At 41.0% G+C, this 23,177-nt stretch overlaps 3 protein-coding genes across 5 annotated transcripts; 1 reads left to right on the top strand and 2 right to left on the bottom strand.

The window, feature by feature from the left end:
- LOC8073696 (protein FLOWERING LOCUS T) lies at window positions 696-5,842 on the top strand. Its single transcript, XM_002446659.2, has 4 exons — window positions 696-3,668; window positions 4,390-4,451; window positions 4,541-4,581; window positions 5,082-5,842. The coding sequence occupies exons 1-4, from the start codon at window positions 3,477-3,479 to the stop codon at window positions 5,309-5,311; spliced, it is 525 nt and encodes a 174-aa protein (XP_002446704.1). The 5' UTR covers window positions 696-3,476; the 3' UTR covers window positions 5,312-5,842.
- LOC8060176 lies at window positions 9,142-14,698 on the bottom strand. Of its 2 annotated transcripts, none has more exons than XM_021462646.1 (15): window positions 14,315-14,698; window positions 13,198-13,681; window positions 13,076-13,116; window positions 12,840-12,886; window positions 12,512-12,573; window positions 12,353-12,433; window positions 12,114-12,263; window positions 11,739-11,998; window positions 11,464-11,659; window positions 10,809-10,945; window positions 10,324-10,730; window positions 10,202-10,238; window positions 10,092-10,116; window positions 9,862-9,994; window positions 9,142-9,555 (listed from the first exon to the last, which is right to left on the bottom strand). In XM_021462646.1, exons 1-15 carry the CDS (start codon window positions 14,451-14,453, stop codon window positions 9,445-9,447), a joined length of 2,310 nt encoding a protein of 769 aa, XP_021318321.1. In that variant the 5' UTR covers window positions 14,454-14,698; the 3' UTR covers window positions 9,142-9,444. The 2 variants fall into 2 exon arrangements, with proteins under 2 accessions (XP_021318321.1, XP_021318320.1); XM_021462645.1 differs by having other exon boundaries at window positions 10,809-10,957.
- Window positions 19,261-22,420, bottom strand: LOC8060177. 2 transcript variants are annotated; one of them, XM_021463968.1, is made up of 3 exons: window positions 22,042-22,420; window positions 20,035-20,570; window positions 19,261-19,929 (listed from the first exon to the last, which is right to left on the bottom strand). In XM_021463968.1, exons 2-3 carry the CDS (start codon window positions 20,456-20,458, stop codon window positions 19,706-19,708), a joined length of 648 nt encoding a protein of 215 aa, XP_021319643.1. In that variant the 5' UTR covers window positions 20,459-20,570; window positions 22,042-22,420; the 3' UTR covers window positions 19,261-19,705. The 2 variants fall into 2 exon arrangements, with proteins under 2 accessions (XP_021319643.1, XP_002448091.1); XM_002448046.2 differs by having other exon boundaries at window positions 19,261-20,570.

Below are 23,177 nucleotides of genomic sequence, written 5' to 3' on the forward strand. Positions count from 1 at the left end.
AGTATCCGACCGCTTGTTATTGTATTAGTGACGAATCACGGACAAATTGCCGGGTACTTTTGTTAGACGTGTTGATTTATTGATTGTGAATCTGAGATCTTAAGAATGAGATTATTGCTCAATCTGTGATTTTTTTTTCTTTTTTCTGAGACATAATAGTCCCATGATGCTTTGGAGTTTGGACATGTCACAAATTTGTGCGCTTTGTGGGTACTTAACTTTAATGACGTTGAAATATGCAAGTGATGACTAATCTTTATGGGCCCCAATGCTGAGTATCAGACTGCTTGTTATTGTAGTGACGAATCACAGGCAAATTGCCTGGTACTTTGTTCAGTGCATCTATGCTATTCTTTTTTTTAAGGAACAGGAGGGTTTTTGAAACCCCTACTGGAATATATTAAAAAGGTAGCGTGCCTGTGCGTTACAAAGTTTTACAATCTGCCTCCTAAACCTGAACATGAGGCCCGCGTTTAAGTGTACACTTTTAGTAAGAACACTTTGGCGTCATGTCGTTTTAGGGGCTGTTTAGTTCCTGAAAAATTTTGTAAAGTTTTTAAGATTTTCCGTCACATCGAATTTTACGGTACATATATGAAGAATTAAATATAGATAAAAAATAATTAATTGTATAGTTTATCTGCAATTTACGAGATAAAACTTTTGAGCGTAGTTAATCTATGATTGGACAATATTTGTCAAATACAAAAGAAAGTTGTTACAGTAACAAAAATAAAAAAATTTCACCAACAAAACAAGGCCTAAGAACGCATGATAGTTGTTGCCTTGTTGGTAAATTCGTGCAAGTGTTCGAGCGTTGTCAATTTGATGAGAGCGAGCCATCCAGCTTTGCCGACCCAGCCAATCCTGTTTGCGGAATGGAAAAAAGGCACCAACGGGTTTATCTCTTGCCAGCAGCCAGTACATTTTCGAACCGAAAGAAACCAAAAAAGAAACCGTCATAGCCAACCAAGCTATCATCGCTGGGTCCTGCCTGAGCTTCCATTCTTTCTGATAACAACAACATAGCCTGGATTAGCTTCTTGGTGGACGATTCCTCCGCTCCGGGAACCTTTCCATACCATGGCACGCGCCGTCGTCTTCTTCTGGGATTTGGATTTGGGGTACCGAGAGCGAGACGTACCCTCCCGAAAGAGGTGCCCCCTTCTCCGGCGACGGCGACCCGTGAGGACCCCTGTTCCTGCAAGTCCCATCCGTCACGCGACGAATGGGATGCTCCCACGTGAACGGGCATGGTGCCTTTGCCTCACTTGTTCTCCCGGTCAAGATTATCATGCCAGCGACAGTTCGGCCCCGTCGATTCGCCCAATCTGACGATTCACTTCCTCCACGTAACAGGGCTCTGTGCCTTTCCTGCCCTGGCTGGATCTCTGTACAGTATCAACCTTCGTCTGATCAGATGAGAACTTTCAGCCACGCTCCGAAAGAGAAGCTTCTTCAGCTAGAGGCCTTTCAGCCACACTCCGAAAGAGAAGCTTCTTCCTGTATTCTGCAACTGCAACTGCAAGTGGGAACACAACATCAGAAGGGAGGCGGTCTTGACATGGTGTAAATCACAGGAATAAAATGGGATTCCATGGACCCCTACTGATTATGCAAGAACAAATGTAGTAAGCCTTATCTATTTCCCCGCGCTTTCCGCCCCCTATTTTATCTCAAGCCCATCAAGTCCGCAGACATATTCTTGCTATGATAGAAAGATTAGGGCATTTGTATTTCACAACTCATATTCTATCAGAAAAAGAAGGAAGGATAGCCATAACAGAGATGCCAAAGAGCCGATGTGCCTCTGGGAGTGTTGTTAGATCAGAATTCAGAAGCTACACTAAGCGCTGACCATCAAGAAGTCATATTCCGTCAGACAAACTAGGAGGGATGTACGGAGTACGATGAACTTGCGTACAAAACTTACTAGCACCATATGCCGTCATAACTTCTACGTCACAATTCGCATTGACAACCTCTTGCCTTGAGGACCTGGAGCATCAGAGACGGTCCAAGTGAATCTTCCAGTGTGTCGTGGGGGTCCAAGTCAGGACAGTTGCCCACTCTAGAGATAGTACATTATGACAGTAAGAGGTATATTGTCCATATTGTTGGGATGACTATAAATTTTTGACCCAAAAGAGGGATTAAGCAGCTCTATTTATTACATGGTATTACCGGGTTCATCATGCAAATAAGCAAACTGCATTTGATTTCAAATTTTCTGGCAACTGAAAAACAGAAGTTGCGTCTTTAAATCACATAGAGATTTTCCCATAAGCCAGATTTCGTATGGCAGAAATAAAGGACAGAAACAGCTACGGAGTGATATGTTTAGATAGAAAGATTTGCACAGATATGAATAGACATACCAGAATAGTTTTAGGAGAAAAACACAATATACCACCTGATTCATCATTATCTAAACAGCAGTGCTATTTTATAATCTTCGGAGGATGAAGAAGACTTGATTCTGAGTTCTAGATGTCGGCATGCACTGAAATAAGCCACACAGCTGTACCACTAATTTGCTTCCCAAGCATCTATCTTAGTAAAAGCAGTACCAAGTGAAGAAAAAAAATATTATGTTGGGAGGAGACAATGAACAGGTGTCAACAAAATCTCTTACTACTTTTTATCGTTGAAGTCTAATATTCCCAGCAAATAACGTTTCACTTGAGGAACTTCTTCCAAGTTCCACCATCCACCATTTGTAATGAGAGGGCAATCTTCATTACAGTAACACTAGAGTGGAATCTTTAATGTGTGCTCCCTAGTAAAACGATGGCCAGGAGCTCCTGCATTCACTGAAGGTGGAAGTGAGCACCTGCTGTGAGGAGGCTAAACAGCCTCCCCACCAGATCAGTAGCCTCTTCCCAGGCATGTAAGTTCTAGCCTGTACAAATCAAAGACGTAGAAATTTACCAACCAAGTACTAGAGGACTTCAGGCTCGGTTTCCCCATTCACCTAGTAGAACTTTTGTTAATGAAAGAGTGAGGGAATGTTCATGCTGCAAGGAAAGAAGATGAGGTGTCAATCTGATAGACAAGTCAAAAGGCAACCCACTTTTCACGAGGAGCATATCATGGGGGTTACAGATATAGGGAATAACTGAGTGCAGTCATCAGATTTTATTCATCAATGTGGAATTACCATGGACACTCCTATTTTTTGTAAGCCAAGATAGTGGACAGGCCTACGTCCAGTGATGACGGCCAATATAAATATATGCATCTTAAAGTTGAGATTCTAAGGCATCTAGAGCACACGACTCCTTATATCATGAATGCCTTCAGCACTTCAGGTTGCAAGTATAAATAGGACACGTACCTTCACCAATCAGTGCACCCAAGTTCACATTTGAGGCCAAATCAGCTTCTTGGTTCTCTAGAGCGCAGGCCTGTATAAAGACTCTAGAAGGCAACCTATTTTTTCTTCACGACCTCAAAATTAGCATTTTTGACTAACCATGTCAAGGGATCCGCTAGTAGTAGGACATGTAGTAGGTGACATTTTGGACCCATTTATTAAAACAGCCTCACTTAAGGTTCTGTACAACAACAAGGAACTGACCAATGGATCTGAGCTCAAGCCATCACAAGTAGCAAATGAACCAAGGGTCGAAATCGGAGGGCGCGACATGAGGAACCTTTACACTCTGGTAAGTCCATAACTAGTTCATTACTACATTGAGCAGTATTAAGATTAGTTAAAGTGAATACAAGGTATTAGGTTCAATAAAAAAATCATATGCATAACTGCACAAGATTTCTTTTTATAAAACTAAGTACACAATCTCTTATTTGTAACATCTGCTTTTGGAGTTCATCACCTTTAGTTGTTTTCAGTGCCCACATAACAATGAAAACAAAGAATCTCAACTTTCCATAAATTGTACAACCTCTTCTTTATGGATTGAAAATGACCTCTGCACTTCCATTTTATTTCATGTACCATCCGTATGTTTGATAGCATCAGCACATGTACCTGCATCTTGTACATGGTGCTGGCTAGAATCAAATTGATGTCCTTAATAAGTACAGGAATTTTGAATAACTATAGTTAGATGCAGAAATACATGTCACATGATATGAGTTTCGCATTTTAGTACCGTTATGATGATTGATGAAGCTATCATAGTAGTACCATTAAAACAAGTCTGTAACAAAGAAACTTTACTTCATTCATCAGGGTTAACAGGTACCTTGAAAAAAAAATGTCTAGATTGTGCTGGTTAAGCAAATAGTATCTTTGTAATCCTCTGAATAAAAGATAAGGAAGTGTGGTAGTAATTTCAGAGAACAAATGTTACTGGATAAGGGAACTATTATATTTATTTGTGAGAAATATTTCCTTGACATAACAAGTTAACTTGCTACTAGGTGATGGTGGATCCAGACTCCCCAAGTCCAAGTAACCCAACAAAAAGAGAATACCTTCATTGGTAAGACCTGGAACATTTCACAATTATTGGAAACTACAAATTCTACTACTTTGATGTGACAAATCTAAAATAAGAAGTGCATGTCACAGGTTGGTGACAGACATCCCAGAATCAGCAAATGCTAGCTATGGTGGGTTCTTCCATTCTGTCCTTCTCAATTTAAATAGTACATAACTTCAATAGTTATATTAGAATCTAAAGTAAATGCATATGGTGTTCGTCAAGATGACATGTATATAAACCTCCTTACTACACAACAAAAAATTGGCAAGTATATCATCTGCATTTTCTTGAAAAAAATGACAATATAAAGGTTACCACATATTGTGCATACCTGGACATACCTGGACAGTAAACAGCTGTCTGTCATGTCTACAGAGTACAACACCTATCAGTGTCAGACAATTATTTGAATTATATTGCTAAAAATTGTGCAATCCAATGGTACCAAAAGTGGATTTAATTAGTTCAGCTGAACTTTTATTTTTAGCTCAACATGAGCATCACTGTAGTTTCCATATTTCAAAACCTAAAATTTATGACAACAACTGTTCATCTCACAGTATTTCCATAGATGAGAAAATGTTCATACTAGCTCACTGTGACATTGTTGAACAAATTTTATTACAGGAAATGAAATTGTCAGCTATGAAAACCCAAAGCCAACTGCTGGAATACATCGCTTTGTCTTTGTACTCTTCCGCCAGTCTGTCCAGCAAACCGTTTATGCACCAGGATGGAGACAAAATTTCAACACGAGAGACTTTTCTGCGCTCTATAATCTTGGACCTCCTGTGGCTGCAGTGTTCTTCAATTGCCAAAGGGAGAATGGGTGCGGAGGCAGACGATATATTAGATAAATCCATCTCATTGACTGTGCACTGCAAGAAGGAATATTAATTAAATTTGAAGAAAAATGCAAGGCCTGCCACTTCGCAAAGCGATGCTAAATGCTGGGCCTTGAAATGTAGTTTCATTTGAAAATTACTTTGCCACATCTACAAGTGCAATTAAGTTAGCATACAGTTTCACCATATTGGACAACGGTCTATATCTCAAGTGATTGAAACCTGATGTTGATGCATATTAAGATTATTGTTCTGGTCGTGTTCAAAAGCATATACCCTTCATCAAATTACTAAGTTGAATACATGGTAGTAGCAACAAAATAAATCATGCTTCAGGCCCACAGTTTTTTTAATAGATCTTCATGGATTAATAGTATTACAGAGCTGCTTGTTTGACGAGGCTTATATAACATAGTGCTAAGCCCTTAGTGCACTAATGTGCATAGTAGAGCTCTACCACTCTCAATATCAGTGGCGAGATCTGGCAACCTTTTTGCCACCTGATACAAAAGCATCTCACTCTGAAGTTAAACTATGTCTTGTAAGAGTCAGATCTCATCTGTCCATCCACCAGTCATGATCGTGGAATCAACAGAAGTAACAGAAATATCACAGCAGTCTTCTGTATCCCACTTGATCATTCAGCTTTAGACCAGAATAGTCATACATTTGCATGAGTGACAAACAATTAACCATGAATTTGAAGAGCAACCATGACCATCCAAAGCACTTTATACAAGTAAAGTAGACTACTAGACTTGGTACTTGGTAGCACAACACAATAACCACTTAGAGCTTATGTACAGTCCTGGAGACCGATAAAATAGATATTGTATGGGTCTTCTGAATCGACAATCTGGAAGAACTACAGGCCCTCATAGTGTATTTACTTCATTAGTATGGAAAGCACAGCCCATATCAATATCTAAACAATTCTTTTGTCCAACTAAGAATTCCATGGTTTTGCCATTCACTTTAATAGTTTAATTACACTGGATCATGGCTCCTTATGCATTTCTTCTTCAGACATCTTCCCTCTGACCTTCCTCACATCTGTCATTCTGTCTATGCGTCTATGGCATATGCATTGGAGAGGTGAACATAAACCCCACTACCAGAGGACTCCAACTCATGAACATGCATAAGAATCTGATGTGAGAAATCCACCAGGCCACAAGCTTGGCATACACTCAAGAGAGCTCCCCGTGTGAAAACAGGAGGTCCTATCAGCATAGACTTAAATCACATCGCATGCTTTCTCGAAGAGGCCAGCTCTGAGCTTGTATGTCATCAACTCAAACAACCAACGGCCTTCTTGAACCAAACCAGAGTGGCAACAAGCGCCAAGTACAGTAATGAAAGTGACCTCATTAGGGGAGAAACCTGAAGCAATCAATCATACTGTCAAAGCACTCAACAGTTTGCCTACCATAGCCATGCAATGCAAACCATTGATCATTGCATTCCAGGACACCTTCTTGAAGGGCATCTTATTGAAGATTGAAACAGCAACATCCAAGCATCCACACTTTGCGTACATCCATGTCTTCTAATTCCTTCCATTCAACCATGTCAACCATTGAACCCACATTTGCACTCCACTAGATACCCTTATGTTCTATATACTTGCTCCCATCTCCCAGACTCCAGAGAGCCCAAGCTCGCACAAACTGAAAGGAAAGTCGAAAGAACTTTATCTGACTTCACCCCTGACGTCCGCGTTCGGCCAATTCACTAATCATAACTGTCCAAGAGACAATGGACCCTCAATTGAGAACTGTCAAACATCCATCTGGCGGAATCCAGTTTCTCGCATTTCACATACATATCCAACACTGCATTCCCGACGGTGGGGCTCAGCTCCCTCTCCCGCTTGACATACCAACCCTGCACTGCCCTCCAAACCCTTACTGCCCCAGCCTCCCGCGCCCCGCGCACGGTCGCCAACGTCGCCGCGTTCAGAGCGACGTCCATCTCAGCGAACACCCTGAGCGCCTCCGCGAACCTCGCTCCCTTGACGAAGGTGGAGAACGGAGAACAGCGCGGTCCACAACACGACATCCAGCTCTGCCATTTCGTCGAACGCCCTCCTCGCGTGCGTCCCTGCACGCGCCGTAGAGCGTTACCAGTACGTTCCTGACGGGCAGTTGCCCGAGGAACCCAGCCTTCGCCGCGACCGTGTGCGCCAGCCGGCCCTCGCCGATCCCCTCGAGCGGCGGGAAGTGTATACCCGTGGAGCCGCACGTGCGTGGCGGGGGCGAGAGAGCACCCCGAGGCGAGGCGCTGAAGGCGGAGGGAGGGTTCGCCAGCGAGGGTGAAGGTGGACATGAGGGCGTTCAAGGGACCGCGCGCAGCGCGGGCGGCGTCGGCGTGCGCGGGCAGGCGCGAGCTCGCGGAGGCGAGGTGCCTGGCGAAATGCGCGAGGAGAGCGGCGTCCGCGGCGAGGCCGGAGGTGAGGAGGAGGGAGGCCGCCGGGACTCCGGGAGCGGAGGCGGAGCCGAGGAGGGCGCTGAGGAAGGAGACCGGCATAGCGGCGGCATTGATTTGGAGGGAAACCCACACTGGAGCTTAAGATTACGGTGGCTTCTCAAGGATTTCCGTTGGCATTTGTAAGATGGAGCCGCTCAACGAGGCAAGGTCATTACAACTATTGATCACAAATCATTCAAGAAAAGGCGGTAAACATACGATCGCTTTCTCTGCTTAAAAAAAATGGAAGCGCTTGCTCGTCTCAAAATCCAAACAAAATTCTCAACAATCACATGTAGGGGGAAAAAAAACTAGCCCTGCGTTACGTTTAGGTGTTTGATTCGAGAAATGAGTACTTATTTTATTCTATAAAATAATCAATACCATTACCTTATCTCTCACAAACTAATAATAATCAATACTTGTACGAGAAAGTCATTCATAAAATTTGAGTTTGAGAATTTTACCCTGTTTTTAAGGACTAGACAATATTTTTTTTCAAACAACAAATTAGCAGCAGCATCATCGGTCAAATTTCAGCAAACAGGGGTTTAAGTAAGGATGAAAACAGATCGGATACGAACGGATATCACTGATATCATATTTGTTTTCATATTTCTAGTCGGATTCAGTCGGATTCGAATTCGAATACGGATAATATCAATATAAGATATGATTAGATGTCGACATCACAAATATACGATTTAAGTATTAGAATACGGATACGGTATCGGATGTTGAATATTCGGACTCGGATACGGACAGATCTGAATCCCTCTAAACGAATTCAGTCTCGAATACGGTCGAAAAATATCCGTACCGTTTTCATCCCTAAGTTTAACAGCTCCAAAAATTAAATTGACTTCACATGCAGGACAGAAAAGAAACTATATGCATGTAGGGTACAACTCACAACAACTTCACGACAGCTTCACGAGCTGTTGTGAGGTGTGTTTTTTTTTTTTGCCAAACACTTATTTCTAAAACTACTTTATAGATGAAGCTGTTTTTCCTCTCCTCTCACAAAGATGAATTAGGGTAAAGCTGAAAAAATAGTTTATTACAGCTTTCTCCCTCATTTCTCTTTCTCAACTATGCATGAATGAAATAAGTAGTTGGTGAAGCTATATTACCAAACACTTTTTCCAAAATAACTCTTCGTCTAGAAAGTTGCTCATGAAACTATTTTCTTAAAAAAAAAGCTCTTCATGGGTGAAGCTGTTTTTTCTCTCCTCTCACAAAAATATGAGTTGACTATACATGAAGTAGTTGGTGAAACTATATTACCAAACACTTTTTCTAAAACAACTCAGCTTCATCTAGAAAGTTGCTCGTAAAGCTATTTTCTAATAAAAACAGTTTTACTAGTCAAGTTGAGCTGTGCCAAACAAGCCCGCAGTTTGTCCTAGAATACCGGCAAATGCCATCAAACATTCAGCACTACAGAAAAGAACCATGATATACATCTGTCATTAAGTTAGAACTAGATCATTAACTCAAACATATCCTATGCTCCTAACCAGCTAACGCTCATACATACATCTCGATTCGAACTACCATCTAAAAGATGCTACATGAGATAGATAATACTAGAAGGTGAAATGATAGACACCTGGAGCTAGTTCTGGCCATAAAACTCCCCTTAAACAAAGAAGCACGCTAAGTTAATCTGACAATTAGTTCCCACAATGCTGAAACTCTGCTTCGAGTTTTGGAGTCGCTGAGAGTATAATATCATCGTAATGCTGTTCTTGGTTAACTTCTACAAGCCCTCGATTCTTCAGAACCTGCAGGCAAAAACATGCACAAGGATACAAGGATTTTACTATTTACTGATACTAATAAGCTGCAAACTATGATGGATGAAATGAAGAAACTGAGATGCCCAATATTCACAGCATCCCATTTTTTTATTAGTATATACTTTAATTTGGCCACAAGAAAGGAAAGAATAGCTCAGGATTGGAATGGAAGTATGAACAGAACTTGAATTATCATTATCCAATAGCGATATAAAGCTAGATCAATCCTTCAAGAAAGAAATCTGAAGTCACACAGATTATCATTCAAGCAGGAAACTACAGAAGCCATACCAGAGTTTCAAAGAAGAATGATGCTGCAGTTTTCCTCTTTGTCCCTTCAAGGACTTGACTGAGACTTAAAGTAGCAGTTCCCTCCTTTATCTTCTGGTTCAGGAATAGCTGATGAAGGAGACTTGCTATTTTCCTAAATTAGTAAATTAAGATAAGCGATAAGCAACAGACTAGTGGACCAGAAGCAGGAAGGAAATAGTTATGAGCAACAGAACAAGATCATTAGCTACCTAGTCCTTGTTGAATTCTGCAAACCTGCAAAACAGTAATGTGCATATAAGAGCCGGGCAAATTAAAGAAACATCACAGCATAAGGACAAGCTATAACAGTTCTACAAACCTTCATCTCTGGAGTGCTCTTCGTCTACAAGAATATCCTGCGAGCGAATGTCATTTCAAAAGCATTAGTTTGCATCGTAAATCATCGACGATTCTATCAAGCAGGTTTGATGCATAGCTTACCTCATCTATACTATCTACAGCAGCATTCGGTGCTTCAATGTGCAATGGAATTTGGTTTTCTGATTCATGTAGTCCGTCCTTCGATGGTACTTTAGAACTAGGTTCATCTCCTCTGACTTGAGCGCTCTTCTCTTTTCTTGTATCTTCATTACATGCACAAACTTCATCTTGAACAGGCCAAGTTATTTGACAGTCAACAGGAACCCCAGAGTCAATTGGCTCTTCCAGTTTACTTTTTCTTAATGCATCTAAAATGCTTTCTCGTTCTGTGCTTCCAGTATCCTTGCAAGCATGGATGGATTCAGACTGTTCATAGGAAAGACGCCTCCGGGCTTTAACTGATTCCTCACATGAACTTTCAGGTGCCTCTGGTGCAGTACCGCGTGCAAGGGGGATTGAAGTCTGATCTGTCAAAATAATAGGACACGCTCAGTTATTAAATGTTACAATAATTGCACCTAATGAAAGATAAATAATTGACCTACATGGAATCAGTGGATCCATGAAGGTGTATGGCAGAGATCCCAATTTTGCCACCCTCCAAATATCAAGATGTGTGTGAGGCGCCTTCCTTCTCTGCTGCACAAGATCACTTGCATTCTCTATTGCTCCTCTCAACATCCTACAATAAGAACTAACTAAAATATATTACCAAAAATTATAAGATGTTACAGTTCAGTGGAACCATGGAACGATCCATAAAATCCTGATATCACTTTGAAGAAAGTGCAGACGACCATCTCCCTAGTCCCAAAAAAAAGGAAAATGAAGAATATGGAAAACAGAACCCCCTGCCATTCAATTCAGGCGTTCGAAGTGAACAAAACTTCAATGAGAAAACTTCTGTGGCTTGTTTGACTTGGTTAGGTTTGTTGAATCACTTCATTTGGTTTAAAGTCATAGCAGTTAAAGGTCCACTCAACTATGGTCAATAAACCCTAGTGAGGCTATATAATTAAACACCAACAAACCAGCTTTTGGGATTTTGAATTAGCAAGGCATGAAATTAGAATGAAAGCTTAAGGTGGTAAGGACAGCATAAGGTAACAATAGTTGCTACACCAACATATTCAAACAATCAAGTACAAGTATTGCAACTGGTGAAAGAGTTTATACAAGCAAGCTAGAAGTTATTCTTACTCATTTGACAGCACGGTGCCCTCATCATAAAACAATGACCAAGTTAACTTTCTCCTAACCCTCCGCTGGCTTTCTCGTTCTGTCTGTATATAATCCTGCTTTTTGTATAATAATGATCTTCTTCTTTTTCTAGTAGCCTGGCTCTTCTCAGTTTTAGCTGGTGTCCTAACTCTAAATCTAGAAGAAGAGGATGGCTCTGGATCAGAAGTAAAGAAGTCCATAATGAGTATGATTAAGACCATAAGTAGAGCAGACAATTTTGTCACAAAACAGACCTGGGATACCCTCCTGCACAGGCTCTGGAGTAGAAGGTGATAACTCATTATCTGCCCTTGTTTTACATCTTAGGACAAGAGGTTCAAGTGACTCTTCTCCAGTGTCATTGCCAAGCTCTGGAAATCCTGCTGCAGGTGTGGCAGTATTCAACTTTCCTAGCAGTGAATCATTTTCTGATGCTTCAGTTGTGTAATTTGCACTCCGACTTCCACAAGCCATATTCTCCAGAGCATTATCAGAGTATTGCAGTTCTTGATTTCTGTTTCAAACTTAATCTGATCAAGATCTATTAACAGTATGACCTAAAGATCTTGAAGTAAATGATTAGCTGTACCAAAAGAAAATTTGTCGGAAAAAATGTAGCTTTGACTCACTCTTGCAGAGGGATAGAAATCATAGTACAATCAGAACCCCCATTATTCTCATCCGTGTTCACTTCTCTTACAGAATTATCCCCAGTTTTGCTTTCCTTTGCAAGATTCTTTGCTTCAGCCACCATATCCATCATCTCAGGTGAAAGAACACTGTTACAAATTCAATTTTACGAATCAATAAGCGAAGAAATGTGCTCCCATGCTGTTAGGGACAGGAAGGCAACAGCAAGTATACTTACTCCTTCAATGGTGTGAACCAAGCAGAATCAGCATCCTTGTTTTCTATTTCGGTTAAGTCTAGAATATGATTTGGAAGAGCACTGCATTACAAGGAAACTCAGAAATCCAGAGAACATAACGTTCTTTTAGCACCATTAGGAGGAAGCTCGGGTGCTTACATGTATTCCGGCATAAAACAAGCAGAATCAACAGCATATGAACATGGCGTCGTCTGATAAGGCTGTACCATTGAATAAACTTTAAGGTTCAGTTTTGCAAAAAAAAAAAAAAAAGATGAAGCCAGCAATATTGCATCTTAATTCAAAGAGTAGCACATGTCTAAGATGAAACTGAGTGTATTTAACTAATTATTTTGCAAAATATTTCATGAAAGAGATGAAAACTAACTTATAACTACATATATTAAAAACTAACACCACACATCCATCGTGGGTGCATGCACATGCCAATGTGACTGGCCAGATTGTAGGAGAGGGAGCTGTGTACCTCATAAAAATAGGGGGCATGATGTCTTTCATCTCTCAATTGAATATCTATACAAAAAAAAACAAAGCAGGTAATGTATAAAATGATTAACAATCAAAACAAACAGGCTACATATTTGCAACTTTTCAATTATATGAATTGCTAGGTCCAAAATGCAGAGGTCTGGTTCAAGTATCCCAAGAAAACAAAATGGATGAGAACAGAACAGTAAAGGCAAATGATAGTGGCCTTGTTACCTTGGTGTGCCAACTGATGGTGGTCATCACCTTCATCATCTCTGCCAAAAAAGGTTGAAAGTATAGCTAAGAAACCATGTTCCATGTAATAATGAGAATAGTATATGTCCAAGAATTCTTACATATCTTCAGCAATCCCCAAATCAAAAGAGTCAAGCTCAAATCTTGTCGGTCTTGTGAAGGTTGGCAGACCATCTGGCACACGTGCTTCTTTGATTACCACAGATATCCCTACAGTAACTTCTGTTTCTACCCTTACAGAGTGGCCTTCACTTGATATTGCACTAGAGACTTCAGTTGTTCTCACGGCATGAACAGTTTTTGTCACTTTGCTGGTGTTTTGCTGGCCTACCACTAACCTTCCTACACGGACATCTTTATTCACTTGATTCAAAATTCTGGGTGTCAACCTTCCACTTGATACAGTAGGTTCAGCAAGTTGACTTAGTTGAAATGACCGACAAAGCGCATTGAAATTGAAATCATGGAGGAGGAATTCAATTTTCTTGGAGAATATCCTAACAATTCCGAACAGAAGATTTGCCAGTACTCCGAGGCGAAGTCTATGCGGAGCTTCTGGGCTGCGCACATCCGAAATAATCTCATCTGCCAATGGTGAAATGAAAAGCGTTAGCGTTACAACCCATTAGGAGAATTCCTGAACAAGATAGTTTGGTTTATAAAAAGAAAGGTGCCACTTGTACAGATCATCATCCAATTCAATGCTATAAGTTGGCAGACAGATGGGTGAATTGCTTGACATGGCAAGTCTGTATGGCGCACCCGATTGTCGGGATTATGCTCAAATGACAGCATAAGTTCAAGCGAACAGGGCCAAGTCAATGAAACCCTCCCTGACCTAAAACCCCCAAACCTCGCACTGGCCAAAACCGTCAAAATAAATACAGCCCAAAACTGAGATGACAAATCTGAGTTACACGAACTCCATCCACACCGCAAGAAAAAGGCACCAAACACACAAGGAGCCATCCTCCCCTCGTGCCCATGTTTTCGAGCACAAATTCCCCTCGCATAGTGGCCTTTAAACCTAAAAACTCCTACATAAACCCTTCCCTTCTCCCCACTTCTCCCACTGTTCCAAACCAACATCACACATTACTGGAACAGAGAAGGAGCCCCTCTGGCCCAACCCTTATCCGTGCACAAACTACTCCAACAAACCAATCAAAAAAATGGGGGATTTCTCTCGCATTGCAGGAGTGGACATGGAGTCGTTACCAATGGCGGCGACGATGTCTGTGCGCGCGACCTTGTCCCGGCTGAGCTCTGACTCTTTGCAGAACGACAGCTTCCACACCTTCCGGACCGGGCCCTCCTTCCACAGCAGGGCGTTGGCGTTGGCGTTGGAGCGGACCATCTCCGCGGCCCCCCTCGTAAGTCGTAACCGCTCGCGCGAAACGCCGAGCGCCGCCGCGGCAATGCAAGCGCCCACCCCGGCCTCAGGCTGCGCAACGGGCACCTGGAGTGGGAAAACCAGAGCGCTCCGCGCGTGGGGGCGTGGCCGGCTGCGCGGTTTTTGGGTGGTTTTGTGTGGGGGGTGTCTGACGAAAGCAGAGGAAGAGGAAGGGGGGCTTCAAGGCGAAGGAAGGAGGAGACGAGGAAGGGGAGCTCGCGGGCGTGTGAAACATGACGTGACTACCCCTCGTTTTGAGACGTTGAGAATTTTTGGGAGAATTTTTGGGTATTGTTTATTATTTATTTTTCTTCCTTTTCTTCCTGTTTACTACTTGTTTATTGCTTTCTATTTTATGAAGTCAATTTTATGAACAGCACACGTTCTTTAAAAGGCCCCTGATATGGTAATCAGTACAGTCTGATATCGATTGTCAGGTATGGTATTCAGTAGAGCATCAATGTGGCTACTGGGTAATCATTCATAACTTCTTTTCGGTTGGCTCAAAATTGTTCGCCTAGTTCAGGCCTTGTTTAGTTCAGAAAAAAATTAGGTGTTATATTATATTTGTAATTATAGCAAGTAGTGTTTAATCATAGACTAATTAGATTTAAAAAATTCGTTTCACAAAACATATGCAAATTGTGTAATTAGGTATTTTTTTTAAATTTATATTTAATGTTCTATTTATGTGTTTAAATATTTGATTTGACGATGTGAAAATTTTTTAGGTACAAAGGCCTTGTTTAGTTCCAAAAAATTTTGTAAAATTTTTCAGATTCTCCGTCACATCGAATCTTTAGAGCCATGCATGAAGTATTAAATATAGACGAAAATAAAAACTAATTGCACAGTTTGGCCGGAATTGATGAGACAAATCTTTTGAGCCTAGTTAGTTCATGATTGGATAATATTTGTCAAATACAAACGAAAGTGCTAATATTCCTATTTTGCAAAAAAATTTGGAAGTAAACAAGGCTGAACAAACCCAATCGAGGCGTCCAAACTACCTCACGTGTGAAGTGAAGAATTTGACGTGCATTGTCAAAGCTTACAAGCTGTTTACACATTTCTTTTCTGTAGCTTTAACGATGGAGTACATGATGATGTTGTTTGCTTTGGCTTTTTTTTTTGCAGTAATGGTTCATAGTGACGGTAGATAACATCGCTTAACTTTGGTTTGACTTTGACATAATCTATAGCTAAGGGAACTGATATGGCTATGTGCAAAGCCTTTACGACTTACGATCCACCGCCGAATTAGGGCCTTGTTTAGATGTGAAAAAAATTTGGATTTCGCTACTGTAGCACTTTTATTTGTTAAAGATTCGTCTCGCGATTTATAGTCAAACTGTGTGATTAGTTTTTGTTTTTTGTATATATTTAATGTTACATGTATGTGCCGCAAGATTCGATGTGACAGAGAATCTTGAAAACTTGTTGGATTTCAAGGTGAACTAAACAAGTACGGTGATAAATTTTATCATCTATCACATCGAATATTTAATACATGCATAAAGTATTAAATATAAACTATTTACGAAACTAAAAAAACACAGCTGGAGAATAATTTACGAGATGAATTGTCAAATAAAACAAAAATATTATAGTTCCTCTTAAACTTTAACAACCCAATCAATAGTACTTTTTGTGATGGTTTATCAGCCAAACGAACAATTAAAGAGTAACGGATAACACAGACAAAACATTTTTTTTGTTTTCCGTTAAATAGTACAGATGACATCGAAAAATAGTTCTATTATAATTAACCACTCTTTTTTTAACGAATTAACCAACATCGATAAATAGTTCCATTATAATTAATTAACCACTGTCTTTTTTTAAAAACGAATTAACCACTCTTTTGACTAAACGGCGTACGGTCACATTTTCAAACCGCTGGGAGGCAGGGATCGACCAGCGGCAGAAAATGACCGTTGTCAAACTGCAAGCCCTCTGCGGTCATTTCTCCTCACGGATGAGTATGACGACAGGAGCGACGGAACCCAACCCGAGGCACCGAACTCGCTTCCAGTGGGCCTGCTGTATATCTGGGGCTACCCACATGAATGACCATGACCCGAATGCCTGGTGTTACTCCGGTTCCACTACGGTGGATCTCGTCGATGGCTTCCGGTTCCAGCGGCAGAGCCCTGAGGGTGCGTGCAACGCCCGCTGGTTGGCCAACACGTGGACCGGTGGACGACAGGTGTAGGAAGCGCACTCGTTTTACCTTCCTCGTCGGCGGCGAGTCCTGTCGCTGTCGGAAACGCACGAGTACAGTGTCGGGCGCCGGGCTGCGTGTGCGGCGGCTTCGGATCATCTACTAGCCTCGTCGTTCGAGGTGGTTATCTTTTAGGCGCGGTTTAGACCTGTTTAGATTGGAGATAAAAAAATTTTAGATGTCACATTGGATATGTCGAAAGAATATCGGGAGGGGTTTTTAGAAACTAATAAAAAAATAAATTACATAGCTCGTCAGGAAACTGCAAGACAAATCTATTAAGTATAATTAATCTATCATTAGCATCATATGTGAGTTACTGTAGCACTTAAGGCTAATCATGAAGTAACTAGGCTTAGAAGATTCGTCTTGCGATTTTTAACCAAACTGTGTAATTAGTTTATTTTTTATGTATATTTAATGTTTTATGTATATGTCCAAAGATTTGATGGGATGGATGAAAAAAATTTGGGTGGAAAACTAAACAGGGCCTTAGATTGGGGATGAAAAAATTTTAGTTGTCACATCGAATATGTTAGAAAGATATTGGGAGGGTTTTTTAGAAACTAATAAAAAAACAAATTACATAGCTCGTCTGGAAACTGAAAGACAAATCTATTAAGTATAATTAATCTATCATTATCGTGTGTGGGTTACTGTAGCACTTAAAGCTAATCATAGACTAATTAGGCTTAAAAGATTCGTCTCGCGATTTTCAACAAACTGTGTAATTAGTTTATTTTTTTATCTACATTGAATGTTCCATGCATGTATCCAAAGATTCGATGGGATGGATGAAAAATTTTTGGATGGGGAGAACAATTATAATAATAAACTATAAGCAAGCTATATATATAAGAGGGAGATGAGTTATGTATTAATGCTAAAAAGCTAACTACTCCCTCCATCCCAAATTGTAAGTCATTCCAAGAATCTTGAAGAGTCAAAGCATTTTCACGTTTGACCAAAATTATAGAGAAAAATACTAAAATTTGTAACGTAAAGTGAGTATACTATGAAAATATAATTAAGAAAGAATCTAATGATACTTAGTTAGTATCATAATAATAACTATTTTATCATATAAATTTGGTCAAACTTACCGAATTTTGACTCTCTAAGAGCATCTCCAAGAGACTAGGTAAAATTATATTCTAAACTACAAGATTTAGCTATTGTGTAAAATAAAAAACTCAGTCAAAACATGGAGTTCCACAATAGCCTTTGTATAGGATAGCTAGTGAGGACGGCATGCTATATATAACAAGCGAAAATTTAGGAATAGCAAACTTGCTATTTTAGCAAACCAGATAGCACACCTGTTGGACTTTAATTTTTGCTTTAAATTATAAAAATAGCCTAGATAACATGGATAGCATATCTGTTGGAGTTGCTCTAAGATTCTTGGAATGACTTACAATTTGGGATGGAGAGAGTATTATATTATAGATTATAGATGGAATGAGAGATAGAAACCTTTGCATCCAGTTGTGTGCTATTAGTTTTGCTCTTAGCCACACAATGCACTGCTAATAAGCGCACACTAATTATCTGTAAAGCTCTTTAAACGTGGTGACTTTAGCAACAGTACCACTGTTCATCTATCCGTTTCCTTCTCACATATCACTATTCATCCACAGTGAATCGTTGCTGCCCGTTTGATCCGATCCACTACCAACGGATGCTCGCCAGGCCGCCACTCTCTGCGCAGCGGTGCTCAAATAAAAAAAAGTCATTCCTGTACCTTTGCCATGCACCCACAGACAGAAAGGGAAAAAACAAACCAATCCACATCGACTCCGTCGAGGTCGCCGCCATTGCTCGTCGCCTCACGCTCGCCATTTAGGCCTGGTTCAGTTCACAAAAAATTACCAAAAAATTTAGATTTTTTGTCACATTAAATTTTGCGGCGTATAATATAGGTAGCAAATAATTTGTGCACGAATCTTTTGAGCTTAATTGAATTTATAATTAGACATTAATTGCTAAATAAATTAAAAATAGTATAGTACCTGTTAAACAATAACACCACCAATCAAGCACACCCTAATACATACCAGAATTATGCTTCCTTATTGATTCAGTTGTGTTACCCGACTTCAATGTACTTATTCAGTTATAAAACCGCACGCACATACTAATAAACTAAAGTTGATTCTAGAATCACAGTTGCTTGCCAGATCTTTTTCCCTTTTAAAATATATATTCACATCATAATACCTCGATTAATTAATGTTGCCTGCTTTCCAGGCTGCCCGCGCAACGCGCGGAGGTAGATGCTAGTACGACTACGAGTACAATGTAATCACTAATCAATCAAGCACAACGACAACTGAGATCCTTTACCCGTACTTGGATCCTTCCGAACTCCAAGGACATGTGATGGACACAAAGAATGTTGCAATGTCTTGTAAAAAAAAAGAATGTTGCAATGACAGGAGGAACATCCAAACACGACGGCCCAAAGAAATTACCGAACTTAAGACTGCAACGGGGGTAGTGACGTTGCAATGGCAAGAGCAAACGTTTCGACGCATGCGGCAAAGATAGATTTACTAATGCATGCAGTCGTCTTAAGATTTACAATGGTCAGAGCTCATTTAACCGCTATTAAGAAACTGCATCGGGTGCATTACTTTAATCAGACGGAACAAGGCTCATCTGAAGATTTACAAAACATTGTCAGAGCTCAGATCTACTGATATAAGTCTAAGAGGTAACTAGCACAAGGACAGTTACAAAGGAAAAGCAAATATAGATTACATGTATAACTTAAACTGCTTGCTACTTAAGTACTTATCTATCATCAGCAATAATCCCCAAAGCTTCTGGGTTAGCTAAAGCTACCACAACGGCATATAGGATACTGATACATGAGATTGTCAGATAGGCAGATTAAAGCTGTTCCAAATGCTGTCTCCTGGGGCAGATCATTCAATCCCAAAATGCACAGTTCATTACTTGTTATTGTCAATCAAGAGGGGCAGAACCATCAATTATTTTCTTTATTGGAGTCACTGACTGCATCGAAGTCAATCTTCCGACAAATGTCTGGGCTGAGTTTCAACGCTTTAAGAGATGGTCTCAAAGGTGCACCTGGGCACGTGGATGCAATGCCAGTGAGTAGAGGCTTCGAATCAGGTGTCTTGCAGCTTCCATGTAGGCCTGAATCTGTCACATTCTTTCCAGTTTCTTGCTGTCCATCAAGAGGGCCATCTACAATTAATATATCCAGGATCATCTTGTGAATCACTTGGAGATATTGATCCTCCTCTTCAGAATCACTAATATCAAAACTTAACCTTTTAACTGGGTAGTCACCTGAATCAAAATTTAGCTTCCTACGAGGTGGAACTTCAACACCTCTAGCCATTTTCTTCTTTGGTGCACAGGCCGCCTCCTCAGGCCCTGGAGCAAATGGATCAAAGATGCTTTCACGTGGTGTCTCACAACCCAATGAAAGATTATCATCAGTAGGCTTGGTAGAGATTGACAATTCAAGTATATCTCCCCTTGGAGAGATGGCCTCAGGAACATCGACCTTGTTATTTTCAAGATAACAAATTAAACCAGGGGATCCTTTCTCTTCCTTATTTTCCAAGGGAACTAGCAGAAAGGGTTCCTTGCTCAGATTCGTTTCCACCCTTTCTGTGACAATTGAACCACAGCCCACAACTTGCGAGGTTTCAACCTCACTCTTATCCACTACAAGATCTTGTAGGGGTGGTATGGTCTCAAACCCCATGATATGGTAAAGAATATTATTGCAGAACAAACGTTGACACAAAAGTGATGTTTAAACCGTGCTTTCAAGTCAACCAACCACTGATCTTCAATATATACCAGTGTGCTACAACCTGCAAAAAAGTAGACAGTGCAGAACTTAGTTCAAGATACCAAACAAATTATGCACAAGCATAAGAAAAAATATATTGATGTAATAGGGTTACCACATATACCAGTTACTATGTCAAAACATATATGTTTCAGGCTCAAGTGCTCAACAATTAACACACAAGCTGTATGGGAATTATGCAAACAATAAGTTTTCTTAACCCTGCAATCCCACTATCCCAGTATTTCCATAAACAGCTACTCTTTAGCTTGGGGCAACCCAGCCTCAGAGATAACCAAAAATAAAGAAAGTATTCAACCATCAGTTGAGTTGAACTACAGATACAGGAATATGCCTTTTTCCTTCTGTTGGCCATAAACTTCTGAAAAACGACAGCAATTGACAAATGCTAGAAAAATTAACACATAATAACAAATGCTACTGTAAGTAACAGAAGATCCAAATAGCATCTGAATATTTATTATTTATATACTCCCTCCATTCTTTTTATGTGTCGCATTTATTTTTAATTAAGAAAAAATGGTGATAGATGTCGTATTCAGGCGCCGTGGTTTTGTTCCTAGTGTCGTGAGTTAAAACTTAAAACGCCTCGAATCTTCCACGCGCAGTTAAACCTGCATGCAGCCATGGAGGAGCTAGCTTGCATGTTGCCTGTGAACTACTACACGCAAGTGCCGGGCGGGACGTTGGCGACGCTGCGCGCGCTTGGATTGCATGGGCCATGCAGGAGTAATTGCATCGCGCTGTGCACTAAGGGGCAGTGGCGGATCCAGGAATTGAAACCAAGGTAGTCCTATTTTTTTTCATGCGTAACACGACAAAATTCAAAGAAAAAATTCGGTAAAATGGCTATAAAATAAGCAAATTGCAACAATACAATTAAATGTTCAAAGCTTACATAAATGGGTCAGAAACTTGCACAAATAGATTACATATAAGATAAGGTCTTACATAAATATAAGAGGCTACTTTAATTTGTGCTTTCTCATTGCCATGAAAGCATAAATTATGTCATTCTCACTTACAGAAGAGAATATATCACGCTCAATAAAGGTAACCAAACAATCGTTCAATAGCCTATCACTCATACTATTTCTCACCTTATTCTTCACTAAACACAAGGCAGAGAAAACTCTTTCAACACTTGATGTCGCCACCAGTAAGATCAATGCCAATTTAAGGACTAAGTACATCAAACCATAATATTCATGTTTATTAGTGCCAACAAGCTTGGTAGAGAGCTCACCAAGGGTGGTCAGTCCTTAAAATCTATTATTCATCTTCACATATCAACAAACTTGGTAGAAAACCATAATCCTATTTTATTTCTTCATGCCTCAACTTTCTAAAAACATATCAACAAATTTGTTCAATTTTTGGCTCACAGTCTCATAGAGTCACAGATCTGGGAGAAAATCAAACCCCTAAACCATAAAGCCAAAGCCAACTGGGAGAAAAAAAATCGAACTCACTAATTCCAACCGGAGCTGCTGGACGCGGGACTAGGTCACTGGCCGTGGGCCGTGGCCGCTGCCCGCTGGCGCCTGGCGCCTGGCGGACTGCCGAGGCCCGCCCGACTGCTTGAGTCGAGTGCCGGCCGTTCGCCGTCGGGGGTCGAGCGAGCGGACACGCGGGAGCACACGCCGTCGGGGGTCTGCGCGAGAAGCTGTGCGCCTGTGCCCTATGCGCGTGCGGGAGTGGAGGGCAGGGCGAGACCACGGCGAGATCTGGGCGAGGCGAGACCGCGGCGGCCGGCGGCTCCTCCTCGCGCAGTCGCGCTCGCAAGTCGCGACCTCACGCGGTCCCGATCCTAGTCGCGTCGCGATGACGGAGCCGGAGGAACCGATGAAGGGAAGAAGAGGAGTATTGGGCCAAGTTTGTGTGGGCCAAGAGAAGTACTAAAATTTTTTAGGGCCAACATCTAGGGTAGTCCTGTGATTATCTGACTACCTATTGGGCCCGCCACAGCTAAGGAACATAACCGGATGAAGTATAGAAACAAGAAGACTTAACTCGGAGTTAATCTCTACCTTGCACTGTGCACCAAAGCCAAACGCGACACTTCAAAAAAAAACCAGAGGTAGTACTCAATAAGCATTTTATCACAGTAGTTGAGGTTCGGATAACATTAAGGTCCGAGCAAAAGCCAAATCCACTGGTAACCCTATACTCCAAATCCTCCAAAACAGGAATAGACATGCCCCCGTATTGCTATATGCAACTATGCTTTATGTACGGAGCAAATTTAGCTAAACCCTTAAAATTTGCAAATGATATGGCAGAGCAGAACTAATATGGAACATTGGGGTTAGTTAACCCTGCAGTTTCATAAAAAAATCAGAAAATTAGTACCCATTTGTGGCAGGGCAGTGGAGAAGTCCATGGTAAAGTGGACGGAATGGAGCACCCCACCCTCCATCCAGCCATCCCAGAAAGGAAAAACAACTCCAAACCAAAACCCCGCCCAAGTAACCTAGGGTTTACTTACAAGCTAAGGGAAGCAATCAAAATATCAAATCCAATGCCAAGATGGAGCTGCAAACAGCACCTGTGCTCATAGCGTCAACGGCAGCGGCGAGGGAAGGGGGAGAGGACGGGTGGATATGGA

Source organism: Sorghum bicolor, chromosome 6 (genome assembly GCF_000003195.3).
Source record: "Sorghum bicolor cultivar BTx623 chromosome 6, Sorghum_bicolor_NCBIv3, whole genome shotgun sequence".
In the NCBI taxonomy this organism is placed as follows: domain Eukaryota; kingdom Viridiplantae; phylum Streptophyta; class Magnoliopsida; order Poales; family Poaceae; genus Sorghum; species Sorghum bicolor.

Coding starts and splice junctions, on each gene's coding strand:
- LOC8060176 (XM_021462645.1), bottom strand. CDS start 14,453: ATGGTCCGCTCCAACGCCAACGCCAACGCCCTGCTGTGGAAGGAGGGC. Junction 13,682..14,314: donor AGACATCGTCGCCGCCATTG/GTAACGACTCCA, acceptor CACCATTGGCAG/ATGAGATTATTTCGGATGTG. Junction 9,556..9,861: donor CATTCTTCTTTGAAACTCTG/GTATGGCTTCTG, acceptor TTTTGCCTGCAG/GTTCTGAAGAATCGAGGGCT.
- LOC8060177 (XM_002448046.2), bottom strand. CDS start 20,458: ATGGGGTTTGAGACCATACCACCCCTACAAGATCTTGTAGTGGATAAG.
- LOC8073696 (XM_002446659.2), top strand. CDS start 3,477: ATGTCAAGGGATCCGCTAGTAGTAGGACATGTAGTAGGTGACATTTTG. Junction 4,452..4,540: donor AAAAGAGAATACCTTCATTG/GTAAGACCTGGA, acceptor TGCATGTCACAG/GTTGGTGACAGACATCCCAG. Junction 4,582..5,081: donor ATCAGCAAATGCTAGCTATG/GTGGGTTCTTCC, acceptor ATTTTATTACAG/GAAATGAAATTGTCAGCTAT.